The 15,869-nt window shown below is 43.0% G+C and overlaps 3 protein-coding genes across 3 annotated transcripts in view; all 3 read left to right on the top strand.

Annotated features, from left to right (window-relative positions):
- Positions 1–15,869, top strand: part of LOC310862750 (keratinocyte-associated protein 3-like) — a gene marked incomplete at its 5' end in the record, with an annotated part of 17,549 nt that extends 1,680 nt beyond the window's left edge. Inside the window, 5 exons of the mRNA XM_083770819.1 lie at positions 8,529–8,725; positions 10,244–10,303; positions 12,065–12,256; positions 13,877–14,026; positions 15,638–15,869. Coding sequence (XP_083626945.1) covers positions 8,529–8,725; positions 10,244–10,303; positions 12,065–12,256; positions 13,877–14,026; positions 15,638–15,835 — 797 coding nt within the window. The 3' untranslated portion in view covers positions 15,836–15,869. The remainder of the gene's footprint in view (positions 1–8,528; positions 8,726–10,243; positions 10,304–12,064; positions 12,257–13,876; positions 14,027–15,637) is intronic.
- On the top strand, positions 672–1,662 carry LOC310868781 (gap junction beta-4 protein-like; the record flags this gene model as incomplete). Its single annotated transcript, XM_083779248.1, has 2 exons — positions 672–1,207; positions 1,386–1,662. The coding sequence occupies 2 exons, from the start codon at positions 672–674 to the stop codon at positions 1,660–1,662; spliced, it is 813 nt and encodes a 270-aa protein (XP_083635374.1).
- Positions 5,435–6,124, top strand: LOC310868681 (gap junction beta-3 protein-like; the record flags this gene model as incomplete). Its single annotated transcript, XM_083779137.1, has 1 exon — positions 5,435–6,124. One exon carries the CDS (start codon positions 5,435–5,437, stop codon positions 6,122–6,124), a length of 690 nt encoding a protein of 229 aa, XP_083635263.1.

The following is a 15,869-nucleotide window of genomic DNA, read 5'->3' as shown; positions in this document are numbered from 1 at the left end:
GAATATAACTAGCAATAACTAGCAACAATTTGTGTACTTTATTAAAGGTTAATAACTGGCAACAATTTGTGTACTTTATTAAAGGTTTGTATGTACAATATTTCCAAGTGGAGCAGACAGTGGAATAGACAGATGATTGACAGTCTTGACTTTGGTTGTATTCCATTGGACGTCCTTTTTGTGTCACATATAGCTCCCAGATCTTGCAGCTGTGTTTGCTGTGGCCACATCACCCTTATATATGGAAGTTCTTTGTTATTAGTCATGTTTTTTAAATATTTTTTGTCATGTTCTCGAAATATTTTGTGAGTGTTTGTATTTGTTATCAGTGGGAATTATGTGTCTCTTATGACTTGGTACAGTTGGCAGGTATAGTCTCTCTTTCTCTTTCTCTCTCTCTCTCTCTCTCTCTCTCTCTCTCTCTCTCTCTGCGCCACACCACTCCCTTTGAGTTTACTTATCTTTGGTACAGTATTTCTCCCTCCCCTGTGCTTGTGTCAAGAAAGGCAGGAGAACCTAATAAGTACCATATTAAACCACCAGGCACTGAGGGGCATGAGTGTGTGAGCACCCTGTCTGTCTTCATACTTACTGTAGCACACCTCAGGACATTCAGACGTGCAGTGGAGTTCTCGGGCCCCTTGTCGTCCCGTAGACTCTGAGACGGCAACATGAATTGGGCATTCCTCCAGGGTCTCCTGAGCGGAGTGAACAAATACTCCACCGCGTTCGGACGCATCTGGCTCTCCGTGGTGCTAATATTCAGGCTCATGGTTTTCTTGGTGGCCGCAGAGAAGGTCTGGGGTGATGAGCAGAAGGACTTTGACTGCAACACCCGGCAGCCCGGCTGTCACAACGTGTGCTACGACCATTTCTACCCCATCTCTTACACCCGGCTTTGGGCTCTCCAGCTCATCTTCGTCACCTGCCCCTCTCTCCTTGTCGTGCTGCACGTGGCGTACCGCGAGGAGCGCGAGCGGAAACACAGGCTGAAGTACGGTGAAAACTGCACCCCGCTCTATGGCAACACAGGGAAGAAGCGTGGGGGTCTGTGGTGGACCTACTTCCTCAGTCTGCTGTTTAAGATCATTGTGGAGGCCTTGTTCACCTTCCTGTTGTTCTACATTTACGAGGCCACCTTCATCCCACCGATGGTGAAATGCAGCGAAGATCCCTGTCCAAATGTTGTAGACTGCTATATTGCCAGGTAAGCGTAAATAAAGGCCTAACATTCCTAATGAATTCAACCCTGGATTTACTATCATATTACTACTCAAGTTTAAGTTTCAGTCCTACTGGATAACAAATTTGATATGGTTTATTTCCTGATAAACATCTGTGTCATACTATCTCACCGTTATCTCTGACCTCCATGTGCTCTGCAGGCCCACAGAGAAGAAGATCTTCACTGTCTTCATGGTGTCGACAAGCTTCGTGTGCATCCTGCTTACCCTGTGTGAGGTCTTCTACCTGTTCGGGAAGAGGTGCATGGAGTCTTTCGGCGCGAGAAGACACCACCGCGTGCCACAGAACTCATTTGTCATGCCCAAGACAGCTAATAGAGATAATGAGGTTGAGCTAGAGAAGATGAAGTTTGCCGACAGCAAGGCAGAAGAAGCCAAAGCGAGTTCTGCCCCGGCCTACAGTCTACCCATCTCCTGAGAGACTTAACATAACGTCATGGGTCATGTTGACTTGAGAGAATTGGACTGGAACTGGAAGCCCATGTCTTTTTATGAAGAATCTTTGTTGCTGACCTGAAACAGTTTAAACCTGAAAAAGAAAATGTTGTTTACAAAGTCAACATCAAGTCTTTTTTTTATTCATACAATTTCAAGACTGTTGTTCAGTAATTTCCTGTTTCACTGATGCTGAGATGAAAATGTGTGTAAAGTGTTTTGTGTGTGCTTTTGATATAATTGGTGTGCACTGTTTATTTTTATATCTACAAATAATACATTTTAATCACTCCTTATCATTCTCTATTACTATTCTCAAGTGAGAATGGTAGATAGAATCTTTTCATCAACAATAATGTATTTCTCAACAGAGCTAAATATGAGTAGTAAGTCACGACCATTAGTCCTAAAAGGAAAAGTTATGAAAATTAGATATTTCAAAATCAATACTGCAAAGCACTTTGAGCAACATTCTCTGTATGAAATGCACAATAAAATAAAGGTTATCTGAATTCTTTCCACGAAGCATATTTGCACACACAAGGAGGTTGACTTGGTGAGGTTGGTGCCTTATAAAATTAACAAAGTATTAGAACATTCACCCTAAACGTTATGTACATATTACACCAGAGGGTTATTCGTGGGGCAGGAACGGCAGTATGTGTTTGTCATTGTGTGTGTGTGTGTGTGTGTGTGTGTGTGTGTGTGTGTGTGTGTGTGTGTGTGTGTGTGTGTGTCTGTGTCTGTGTCTGTGTGTGCACGTGTCTGTGTGTGTGTCTGTGCGTGTGTCTGTTTGTGCGTGCGTGTGTGTGTGCGTTTATAAATGTATACAGTTTATTATTATTTTTATAATTATTAAAATGACAAACATTACTCTGAAATTTCCCATGGTGCATATCCAAGCACTTTTCCATAAGGATAATGTCTGAATTTATTAACAGCTCAGTATCCGTGTTCATGATTTCTTTGGGAACTTTTTGTGCCTTTATTGATAGGATAGTAGGTTGACAGGAAATGGGGATAGAGATGGGGAGTACCAGACAGTGGGAGTACCAGACAGTGGCCTTCTGGTTAGAGTGACATGCACATGAACAGAAAGTGACATCTTCATATGAAAACACACAAAAGCATAAGAATTTGTTGAACACATCGGGCAAACATTGTGATGCATTGTGAGATTGTATAAAGATTGAATATATTTAAACATGAGGGGACCTAGTATAGAGCCCTGGGGAATCGCAATGCATTTGTCCCATAGGCATTTTGTGCTTTATTTATTTAAAGACCTTCTAAGCGTCGTACGAAGCCAACTCTTGTCGTGACAAATCATGACAACACACACAATATTTCGGGCCAAACAAAGAATTACAAAGAAGAAAAACAACAACAAAAGGGTTGTAACCTGCCGTTTTTTTTCTACTTTCTAATTCTCTAAATAAATAAAGCACGAAATGCCTATGGGACAAATGCATTGCGATTCATTTCCTGGGCCACTCGTTGTTCTGAAAGGGGGAGGGACTGCGACGCTCTATATGGGTTTAAGTGGTTATAAAGAATTATATACAGTACACAGGACTAAGAACGTATACACATTATACTGTACATGTTCTGCTATGATTTTGAGAAACAAATCTATGCCATCCAATTACTGAAATGTGAGAAAAGCGATCTATCTTATCAGGTACAAATCTAACAAGTACATAAGATAACTGAATGCAAGGAGGAGTTTATTTGAAATTTATTTGACAAAAACTAAATAAAATAAAATTAACCAGAAGCCAAAATGAATCACAATGTGCCACACCAAATCAGTTTGGGGGAAAAGGATTGAGCCCATATGGGTCCAGTGATAGAATGGGAGTGGTGATACTGAATCAGAGCTGAATAAAAGAGACCACTCCTAATTTCAAGTAATGACCAGCCGATGGCTATTAACCACATCCTGCATTCCATAGTGATACACCTGATTATGTGATAGGAAGTTAATACTTTCCCGCAAATGTTGTACAACTGGGCAGTGGCAGTGACTCAAATTATCAAAAAAACATTTGCAATATGTACAAGTATGTTCTATCTGTTGTAATATTTGGACTCCATATCTCATTCCCATTCCCAGCACCAATGGTCCCAGAGCTCTTGAACAAACACATGCTAAGGTAGTGGCTTTGCTTTTACCTCACCAATCAAGGGTGAACAAAGGACATAGATTTAAACCTTAGATACCCACTGCAGTCTGCAGGCAGCTGATAGCAGGCTGCTGTTGACAAAGCTTCTTGTCTCTCAACAGGGTGATACCTGGTCCTTTAATGTGTCTTTAGTGACACTAATTTAAAGGCCATGGTTCACTGTCATTTCTGATGTCAATTCATTGTGACATGGGGGACGATATGGCTGAATGACTTCAGCAAAAAAAAATCTATTTCATAATATCTTTTTAGCTGTTAAGGACATTTTCTGGCTGGATTCCAGATTCCGTTGACCACACCTCCAGAGTATGGCCAGCGATTTCTTGCTCTGCCTCTGCCCAGTCATTATGAAGAAACAGTTGTACATGAGAAGTTTGTCAAACTAACGTCGTGAATTCACATCAGTTGTAGGTTTATTTGACGGACAAAGGGACGAGATGGGCCCAAAATAAAACCAGTTTGAAAGGTAAATATGCAATTTAAGCCATGATCTGGTTATTGAATTTCTTGAATATCTGTCTTGCTCAGGTTCCAGAGGTCGACGAGACTTGTCATTGAATTTAACAGGCAGAATAATTTGTGGTGGAGGAGAATTTGATAGGCAACATACATCTAAATGATTGCTCAAATATTATAGGAAGATCTTTTCATAGTCAATTGCAAATAAACACACATCAGTTATTTAACATGGTATGGCTAAACTACGTAGTGTGATCATAGGAGGCAACGCATCAACGATTTTGTCTTAGCTACTGTACATTTATAGAACCCTTAAAACATATATTTCAACAACAAATATATAAAACATCAGGTTTGCTTGTTACAGTATTTATTGATTTTGATAATTGCATGTCTCATATGATCACCACAATGTTTGCAACATTGGGTGATTTTGACAAATTCAAATAGTCAGCTATTTTTTACCTAATACCTAATAATAATATAATAATAATAATACCGATAATGTGACAACATATTGGAGATGCCAACTGTTGGTTTTTGACACAAGTAGACCAGTGTAGAACCGACTTTCTGGAGATTTTATGGATTTACTTTTAACTATATATTTAAATTTTTTATAATTTTAAACTGTGCAGAACCTCACGTAATTCCGACGGAGCATTAGTCTGACCGCATGTCGGACATAAGCTGCTCCCGTGCTTGCGGTTATGGTTAGGTTAGGGTCTGAGGTAGGTTGTCGTTTGTCGGACCAATGACTAGTCTGAACTAAGTACTGCACCGTTGAGAATAGGGCTGGGCAATACGTATAGAATCTATACGTATTGCCCAGCCCTATTCTCACTATATGCTACCAATATGTTACCATAATCGCTATTGTAAATCACAGACGATATCTTGTCTCATACCACAATATCGATCATTCGATTATGGTAACATAATTATTGGTAGCATATACTGTATACGTATTGCCCAGCCCTATTCTCAACAGACATTGTTTAGTCTCAGTGTAACTTTTCAATTGTTTCCTCACGTGTCCTTTAAGGTTCCAACAATTAACCAACAATATCAAAACGCAGACACAAAGGACGGTGACCCCAAGCCAGACACATGGATTGGAAGGGCTTGGAGGACCTGCTCAGCGGGGTGAATAAGTACTCCACTGCCTTTGGACGGATCTGGCTGTCTGTGGTGTTTGTGTTCCGTGTGATGGTGTTTGTGGTGGCGGCGGAGCGCGTGTGGAGTGACGAACAGGGCCACTTCGACTGCAACACCCGACAGCCTGGTTGCACCAACATGTGCTACAACCACTTCTTCCCGATCTCACATGTTCGCCTCTGGGCTCTTCAGCTCATCTTTGTCACCTGCCCCTCCTTCTTGGTGGTGCTGCACGTGGCCTACCGAGAAGAACGGGAACGCAAGTTTCAGGCCAAGAACGGCGAGGACTGCCACCTGTATAACAACCCAGGCCAGAAGCACGGAGGTCTCTGGTGGACCTACCTCTTCAGCCTCTTCTTCAAGACGGCCATGGAAGTGCTTTTTCTGTGGCTCCTCCACATGATCTATGAAGGCTTCAAGCTACCCAGACGTGTGAAGTGTGATCTCTCACCTTGTCCCAACATGGTGGACTGCTTCATAGCCCGTCCAACCGAGAAGACTGTTTTCACATACTTTATGGTGGGAACCTCTGTTTTGTGCGTAGTCCTCAACCTCTGTGAGATCTTTTATCTGATTGCTGTCCGACTGGTGAAGCTTAAACATCCACGCGGCTTCCACATCCACGCTCCACACCCTAGCTAAACTGAAAGGCCTGGAAGGGGACTGGAACCCCATTTGGGACTGGAACCCAGAAATGATGTTGTAGTTTCAAATGTCACAATTGTACTTGAGAAATACATTCATAATGGTGATATTGTAACATTGATAGAAAGGTTACTCTTGTTTTTGTTTTGTACTGACATAAAGAGTAAAGACAAGTTAATTGAATTATTATAGTGAAATAAAACTACTCTTTGTGGCTGTCCCTGGTCCTCACTTTGGAAACTACTGAGCAATTGGAACACACACACACACGCACGCACGCGCACGCACACACACACACACACACACACACACACACACACACACACACACACACACACACACACACACACACACACACACACACACACACACACATACACACACACACACACACACACGCTTTATTTTTTCTTTCTTTCTCCAATACAATTTGTGAACATATCATTTTGGTGAAATAGACAATTGAGCAGTAGTACCAGAGTAAATACTTCCATTCTAATGATAATTGAATTATTAAGTTTACATAAAAATGTGTGTAATCATGCTTACTTTGTGTTTCCTGAAAATGTTTTGTGAATTCTAAGAAATAAATTATGAATAAACACATGGCATCGAATGCTATTTCCACTAGTGTGTTGTAAGCTTATTTGTCCACTTGGTGTCAGTAGATGTCCATTAGTCATTGAGAAAAGAGAATAGGCCAAATATTGTAGTTTACTGGCTACGAGCCTACGTGTACGTGAGGATTTATGACCAATGAACAGATAGAGTTGCAAGCATTGTGGTGATGTTATTGTTTTAAATTCCCACTCAAACTAGCCAAATTAAAATGAAATGGCCTTTCTGTGGTATCATGTTCCTGTAAGTTACTGTAACTGCTAGTAGTTTCAGACTTCTAGTCTTTAGAGTAGGCTATAGCTTCTTGTATCCCCTGGATGGCGCCAAAGGTCTATAGGCCTATAGGCTACTGCAATTATTGGCCTAACTCGACAAATTGAAGCACATTTAGCACAATAAAACTTGAACTTATTGGGGGTGAATTAAGAAACTGGGTTACAAAGTATAAGCTCATGGGCTCGCAACGGGACTGACAAACAGGAGGACAACAATTTGTAAACTGCACAACATGGGAAGTCACATGTAGCTAAACATGCCACAGGCCAGGGAGGTGGTTCTTCTCTGTTGCACGGCGTGCACCTGTGTGTGTTTGGTTTGTTTTGATGTCTGCATGTCGACAGGAAGCACATGAACACCGAAGGAATTGATAGCCTCCTCAACGCACACGGATGATGATTTAACAACGGAATGGCTCATACAGGTATATAGAGCCGGTCCTCAGATGTTTATTTTGTGAAATTGCAGAAATAATACTATCCTGTAGGGTAGGCTGTAGTAGACCTACTGTAGGCTACATGGAGGTTCAGAAGTTTCGAAGTGAGCCGCATTTAAGAGCTTAGATGGTTCATGGTTGGTAAGCAAGACCATTGCATTGAGGGATCGGGGTGTAGGGTAGGCCTACGAATTTTCTTTGATGCGGCTGATGCCAGTTGGTTTAATTTTAAACGTAATAATTGTATAGGGTGAATAGCATAGCCACCCCAGTACACGGTCAGTGCAAAAACTGCATATGGATAATTCCATTTCTACTTCTAATTGAAAAACGATAAGGCAAGGTTTTTTTGTTTTGTTTTTTCAACTAGAAATAGAAACTACCCAAAAACAGTGTCCTGTGTGTGTGTGTGTGTGTGTGTGTGTGTGTGTGTGTGTGTGTTAAATGCATTGGATGCACAAAGTTAATATTCCTGGTGGTTACAATGAGGAATTGAAAAAAAGTTGAGTGCTTACTGTGCTTGTACAACACACACACACACACACACAGGGTGAAATTATATTTAAGCTTTCCACAAATTGTAGTTGCATTAAGGAATAAAGAGTGAAAACAATAATGTATCATCATGAAATTCATTGGGAGATCATTTAAGTGAACCTAGCAGAAAGCGAAGAATATTGTCTTGTCAGTTGTCACACATACCGTTACAGAGACCTGGCTGTTTGGACAGCAGTGGGTGTCTATGTCTGGTCTACTGTATGTGTTTAGCAGGTAATCATTAATGCCGGTGCCATGTGTGCTGTGATTTTGACCTGGCCGCTGTGCAGTTGATCAATAGAACAAGGATAGCCTTGGGACTGTGAACCTGCAGCAGGGACGATGTACTACTGTAACGACAACCTCCTGTAATGATTAGTAGTAGTATAGTATCTATCCACAAGCTCACATTGTGTTACATTGAGACACGTTGCCAGCTTGTATCAGCTATCTGGATGATGTTTGTTTTACAATGTATCCTAATTCTTCCCCCCCTCCCCACATCTCTCCTCTCCTCTCCTCTCCTCTGGTCAGGTGTGTGTTGTGCCAGCCTGGAGGAGCCCAAGGCTCTGATGAAGATGGGGCTAGGCATGCTCGTAATTGGCCATGTCAACTTCCTGTTGGGGGCGCTAGTGCATGGGGCAGTGCTGCGACACATCAATCTCCACAAGCAGACCAGGGCCATGGAGTACGCCATCTCCAATGTAGTGGCAATGGTGTGTGGAATGCTGGTGAGCAGGCACAACACAGATGCAGATGGGACAAATACATAACATATACAGTACATCATTTCGGGACATCTCATGAATTGAATTAAAATATCTTTAACCACTTAAACCCTATACCTCCATTGACCAGAATAACCCAGGGCTCTACTATAGGCTATAGTCCTGCTCCTTTTCCCCTCTACACTGAATCACTTTGACGGAAATAGCAGATCTACAATTTATGTCATGCCAAGAACAGGGATATGCCTAGGTTTCATGTGAGCACACTGAATCTCCCATGCTTTTGTTTGCTGCCATCTTAAACGTTAAAAGGCACATACTGTACCAGCACTTGGCTTGCGTGTTGCGTTCTTTAACCACTTTAACCCTGGCATCCCAATTTTGGACTTGTGTTATGGGGTTAGGGGAAAAGATCAAGACATGGCGTGTAGATGAGCTAATTTCTAAATCAGAATAAAAAAGTGGTTTAGAGCTAGGCTGAACTTGGTACACTGTGATGTGTGATGCAACACAGCTACATAGCCAATAAATAAATAATGTGTGTTAGATTTAGGTGTGCCATGTGCACCAATGTGCATGTGTTAGCATAATAGCATTACTGTTGACTTGACAATGCTTGCATATCGGCGCACCTCAATCTAAAACCCATTATTCATTTTATTAACTGGAGCTGTGTAGCTGTAGGTAGACCTGTACATCAGGTCTACCTACAGTCTAGGTTCAATCTAGACCATTAGTCGGCAGAATACTCACATAAGTGTTCCAGTGTTTGCTTCTCCTATGAAGGTTTTTTTTTCCTGGTGGCGCTATAATAGGCCAATGTGAAAAGGGTGCCATTTCTTCTTACGCCTTGGATGGAAATTGGATGATTTGAGGCATTTTGTTCCAAAAATGTGTTTTGCAAAAATCCACCTGTTTTTGGTGCTCTTAACAGGCCAATGTGAAAAGGGTGGGATAAATTCCACGGGCCATTCCTGCAAACTTTTAAAGCCAATGTTAGCCAATTCGGATGGAATATGAAATATCGGTGTATATCTGTGTAACGAGTTTTATAAAAAAATTGCCGATGCCAACGATACCGGTTAACGGTGTCGGAGATTAACTGTACACGGACGGACGGACGGACGGACGGACGGACGGACGGTCGCACACACGGACGGAATGCAAAACATACTCTCTCCCCATGCCTTCGGCCTGGTGGAGACAATATTTGACATTGACAACCAGGGTCTAGTTGTCAGTGTTGGGAGATCACCTCTCCAACCACTGCAGTGGACCACTGGGATGGAAATGAGTTTATAGCCAAAATTATAGCTTAAATCTGGCATATTACGTGATACCATGTTGTATTGAGCTTATATAGCAAAACCCGGCATTTTTACATGATTATTTATTGATTGAAATGTTCATTAATGTGCACTGTCCCGGATAATAAATAAATTACATACAGAATAGATTGATTAAAATACAAAAAATGTATCTATGTATATTTTCAACTTGTCCTTTGTGTTGTTATTGCAGGGTGTTGTTGCTGGAATTCTAGCAATTGTCCTGTCTAAAAACAAGCGAAACAGAGCTCTGGTGAGTGTTGCATTTTTAATATGAAAAGTTCTGGGGCCAGAAAGCAGAGATATCGGAAATAGTTCCTCCCCTCTGTTATTTATTTATATATTTTTTCCTTTTCTCCTTTAACCCATTTTGGGTGTTAACCCTTTTGGTGTTAGCATTATGTTGTGCTTTAGCTATTGAAAAATCGAAGAACGACTGACATAGAAACATAGCTTTTTCAGAAAACTGTCAGGATGTAGAAGGCTTTTTTAGAATCTGATCTCAGGTCAAAATGGGTTAAAAGTCTCTTGATGAAGTGACAGGCAACAGCACTGTGTGTGCGGGCCACGCCATCGCCATTTCTGGTAGCATCTCAAGTCTATTTTCTCTCTCTACACTCTTATTCGGTTCAGGTTGTGTTCCGCTCGCACTCAAAGTTGTATGCGCGTGTGTATGTGTACTACAGATCTTTATTCTCGGGTCTGTGTCTGCCTCAACAGTCAGAACTCGACAGAAGCCTTTTTTGAAGTCCTACTTCTGTTCTGGCTGCGGGCAAACACTCCCGAAACACATCAGTCACAGTTTGAGTCCCATCTGAGCTCCGCTTGGAGTGCACTTTCTATCTTCCTCTTGTTGTTGTTGTATATCGCCCTTGGTCACGTACCGCTGCTCCCCTCTGTTTATTTAATCAGCTGTCGGGGCTGCTCAGACGAGACCGGCGAGTCAATGAGCTGCACAGAATTTTTACTTCCCGTACCTTCTGGGGACAGCAGCACCACTCCCATTGCCTTTGTCTGTGACTGACCACGGAACTAAGGCAGGGCTGAATGGACTAGAAGTAGTCTAATCAGTGATCACTTTAAACCTGGCATCCCAATTCAGGGAATGTCATTATATGGTAGGCAAAGGTTAAAATAAATAATAATAATAATAATAATAATAAAATGTGAAACCAGAAATAGCAGAAATGGCCGATCTACAAGCTCACAACGTGTTGCGGTGCGACGTGAGCGATCTGCATTTTTCACTATTCACTAAGTGACTAAGTAGTAAGTCACTAAGTATGTAGGGCTGAAGTGGTTAATTGCATGCACTTTTGCATGAATAAGTAAGTGTTTAAACGTCAGTGGGAGTGAATCATTTGATACCACCCTAAAGCGTAGTGAGAACCACACCTTATGAAACCCTGACACATTTTGTTATCGCACTCCTTTTGGCTGCATACAATACCGAGTATCGGTGTTCTAATCAGGAGTTGATTTAACGAGGTAATCTAAACTCCTGATTTATTAATCACGTAAGTTCTTTAAAAGTACTTGAACCCTAGCGTCCCTATTCTGAAGGGGAACATCTGGTGAATAGAGTGCCTGCAAACACGTGAGCTATTTTCAGCCAAGAGACTGTGCAGGGGGAAATAAAATAGCAGGCCTTGTATAGAACCCTGGTGGACTCCAGTCAACTACGTATAAGACCTGAGGCCGCTTCTACACATTTTTAAATCTGTAGTTATCAAACTTTTTCATGTCAAGCGCCCCCAAATGTATATATCTGGCCACAGACCCCCATCTGAAAATGTTTTGTGCCAGGGACCCCCAGAAAAGAAGATTTGTGTTACAATATACAAATTACAAATATTATAATATATATTATACAAATTTGTATTGTATTACAAAATTGTCCAACATTGTGTGTGTGTGTGTGTGTGGAGATGCACTGTTATTTTTGAATGGCCAACGCTAAAATGACCCAGATGCTTTCCCGATTTGACTGCGTTAATGTGTGTTTGTTTACCAGACGTGGTCATTCTTCCTGGTCAGCCTGGTGTCTGGACTGATATCCACGGCCTCTGCCGTTGGTCTGCTGGTTGCCGTGTCAAGGGCCATCTTGCACGGCGGACGCAGTCTTCTTGCCCTCTGTCGTTTCCCCGACGCCATTGGCTATTCCAGCATCACCAATGAGTGCCCATTCGACCCTACACGCATCTATGTAAGTGTGTAACTTAATGTAAAGTGTGCAGCTTAAAGCTGCATTTTTTTACTGAATAGAATGTTATGTTAATCCATCTGTATGGTAGGACATGTTGCTGCGGTGGATGGAGGTGGTCTCCCTCATAGACATATAAAGGCTGGATGGCTCAAGGCGGAGTCTCTGACGTAGTTCACCCGGCGGCCATCTTGCTGAGGGGCTACAGTACAGTATATGTTCAATGGCAGCTCAAACAAAAATAGTCATATTAACTCCCTCAAATCTTGACTGATTTACAAACGGGTTGGTTTAATACAATACCTCTTGGATTTTTTTTAATTTTTTAATTATTATTTATTTACCCAGGGAAGTAGTTGAGCACACGTGCTCATTTTCAGCAACGCCCTGCACATAGAAACACACACATTAAAACATCGGAGCTGACCAGTACAACCACAGTCAACCACAGGCCACTAAGCAGCTCCAGGGGGAGCAGTTGGGGGTTCAGTGCCTTGCTCAAGGGCACTTCAGCGGTGTTGGGTGAGTGATGACAATCACTTCCCCACCCATATTTTTCCTGCCCGTCCGGGGAATCGAACCGGCAACCTTTCGGCAACAAGGGCGCTCCTCTAACCCTTAGGCCACCACTGCCCCATCACACTGTATGGGTAATTGTATGGGTAATGGGTATGTCCTGTTAGAGGTGTGTTACTTACCACAGATGGCCGGTCAAGCCTGCTCTGCCTCAATGGTTTCCAATTGAAAGGTATCACATTTGTATTACTCTTTGAAAGAACTGTTTAATGTCACTTCTATATAATTACATATACCAGTAAGACGCCCTGAGGGAGAGAAGCAACCTCGCCCTAAAGGGCGACGTCGTGTGCACGCATCCGCCAGGGTGGCAGTAGACTGCGGTGCGAGCGCTGGCGCTTTGGCATGGGGGTCAGATCAGATTGAGTGTACAGGGTTTGATGAGGTCAGATCAACATATGGAATGTCAGATATGGAGATCTAAGGGTGGCAGCAGGGGCCGTGTCTTGAGTGTATGGTTTGATAAGGACTGACCATATATGGAGCGTGTCTTGAGTACAGGTTTTTTTTTAATCTATCTAAGGGTTTGAGGTCAGATGTAGAGTTGCTGGCCGCCTCTATATATGCAGATCTAAGTGACGATCCAGGTCAGTGTACAGAAACACAGAGGCATACACAGCAACATCTTTCAGTACATAAAAATGCAACACAGTGTGAGATTTAGCCTCGGGTATTTCATCACAAATCACTTTTCGTTCCACATGAGGCCTGCGTGAAGTCAATCTTCTAACCAAAGAGCCTGCTTGTGAAATTGCTTTGGGTTTCCTAAATAGTTTTTCCTGCCCCTTGATTTTCTCTGCGACATTGGACCGCTCCCCAGCGAAAAACACACTTGATTTCTTTGCATCCATTTTGTTCACACTCCACAGCACTCTCCAACTCGTGTATCATTACACGGGCACAGACGTGCTTTGTCTCCATGTTGCTGTCAATGCCCATGGGTGTGCTGGCCTGTAATGGCGTTCCTGCACAGTCCAGGTAGGGTTGGCTAATGGCTACTCGCTCACACTTCTGTTCCATCTCTCTTCACCCCCCCGCCCCCCCCAGAGTACCACCCTGATCCTGTGGGTGCCTCTGATCGCCACATCCATCGTCCAGCTGGTGTTTTCCACGCGATGCTTCGCCGTATGTCTCACATTCCTGGGTCTGCCTTGCTGTCATCGCCACAAGGGGGCGCTCAGAAGCCGGAGGCCAGTGGTAGGTGTTGACCCCTATATGCACAGAGTAATTAACTGCTTTTACCCGCCTAGCGTGATGTCCCTATTTTAGACATGCCAATAAGGCGAAAAGTGTTTTATGTATTCACAAATAGACGATCTACAAGCTTGTACAGTATATCTGCTATATTTACTATTTTTTTAAATGTGGTTTAGGTGCAAAATTGTAGACTGGGCATTTGTTTTAGGTCTGTAACATTAATAATCTAAAAAAAAAAATTGACTGACTATGCAACAGCAAGTACAGTGTCCTTTCAAACTCGACCTACTTTGACTTTAACCAATCTGTATTTGGTTGGAGGTGTCGGGACGCCACCTACTGGAGAGAGACGGCAGACATTAAAACAAATCTTTAATCATTAGGTTGCAAATAGCCTGACCTAAGCAGAGACATTTCTGGTCTAGAGGGGTGGGTCGCGCCTCAGAAATGCGCGCACCCTGATTGGATCTCATCGATCTGTCCGTCACCCCCGGCCCCTCCTCTCCCCCCTAGTGCAGCGCTACGTCACATCATTTAGAGCGACGCCCACCCGGAAGGGTTGACTCCCACTTTTAGACTGGTTCAGCCCACGGCTTTTTCCAGGCTTTCATCTTTCGCGCAGACGAAATGAAAGCCTGGGTATCGAGGCTAGGTTGCAAATGCAATGTGAAATAATTTGACATTTTTCAGTCATGTATCTCTCTCTGTCCTGATCAATACGTATTACACACGTATCATTTCTGGAAGGGAATTATGGCGATATCTGAAGTCCAATAAAGATGGTGATGCATCTAGTCTCCAATCCTGTGCTCTGTCTGCTTAAAATAACTTTATTGACATTGTCAACCAGTTATGTGTCCTACCTGACACGTGTTAACCCATAGGCACCTAGCCTGGGAAAACCCCTCCCCCCTCCAGATTTGCATTCTGCCTGAGGCAGAATTAAATGTTGTCCAGCAGGGGGAGTGGGTTTACCCAGGCCAATAGGCACATGTCGCTACTCTCCTACTCTACACTCTGAGTAAAACTAGGCGGAACTATCCGATAACGTTGGTGGAATCCATATGAACCCATTCTGACCTGTAGATCTGCTATTCTTCAATAGCTAAACACCAAAAGGGATTCCCGCCCAAAATGGGTTAAAGTTTCAAACATTGCTTCTATGGCTGGAACTATCCCATTGAGATAGTATGAGCACTTCCGCATTCCATTGTTACAATGAGAGTCAACGCTAGTGCTGCCACTCTCTTACTATATTGCTCTGGTTTGACTGAGGTTACGGTTAGGGTTAAGGTTAGGTTTATGCATAGCTTTAATGATGTTAAGGTTAGGTATTGGAAGGAAGGAAGAACTGTCGATCACAGTGACTAGTACTGGCCAATCACAGCGGGTCTCCCCAGGGTCCATAAGCACGCACCTGACCCCAGAGTCTTAATGGCTCAATGGAAGAGTAGGGAGACCATGTCCAACCACTGCATGCTCTGCTATGCAGATACAATCAGGTTTTATTCATTTAAGTAAGTCCCACATTGTAGCTTGGATGCTTCATTTTGATTGTGAAACGTGAACCCGTTCCAATGCGTTGTATCGTCTCGTCCCCCCTCTCGCTAGGTAAACGTAGTGCAGCCGACGGAGCCCTCTCGCTATGCTCCACCTCCAACACGGCAGCATCAGGAGAGTCCTCAGTCCGAGAGGCAGCCTCTCAATCAGCCCCACAGAGGAAGCAACACCTTGCCCTTACCCACCATCACCGAGCACCACCAACTACTGGAGAGAGGTACCACGGGGAGGTCCAGCCTCTGGGTATAGATAACGTTAAGATCACACATTTGTGTGTCTTCTG

Source organism: Protomyctophum parallelum (genome assembly GCF_964188405.1).
Source record: "Protomyctophum parallelum genome assembly, chromosome: 1".
NCBI classification, from domain to species: Eukaryota; Metazoa; Chordata; class Actinopteri; order Myctophiformes; family Myctophidae; genus Protomyctophum; species Protomyctophum parallelum.
The sequence above is the reverse complement of the archived record's forward strand: the minus strand, read 5'-3'. Positions and strand labels throughout refer to the sequence as shown.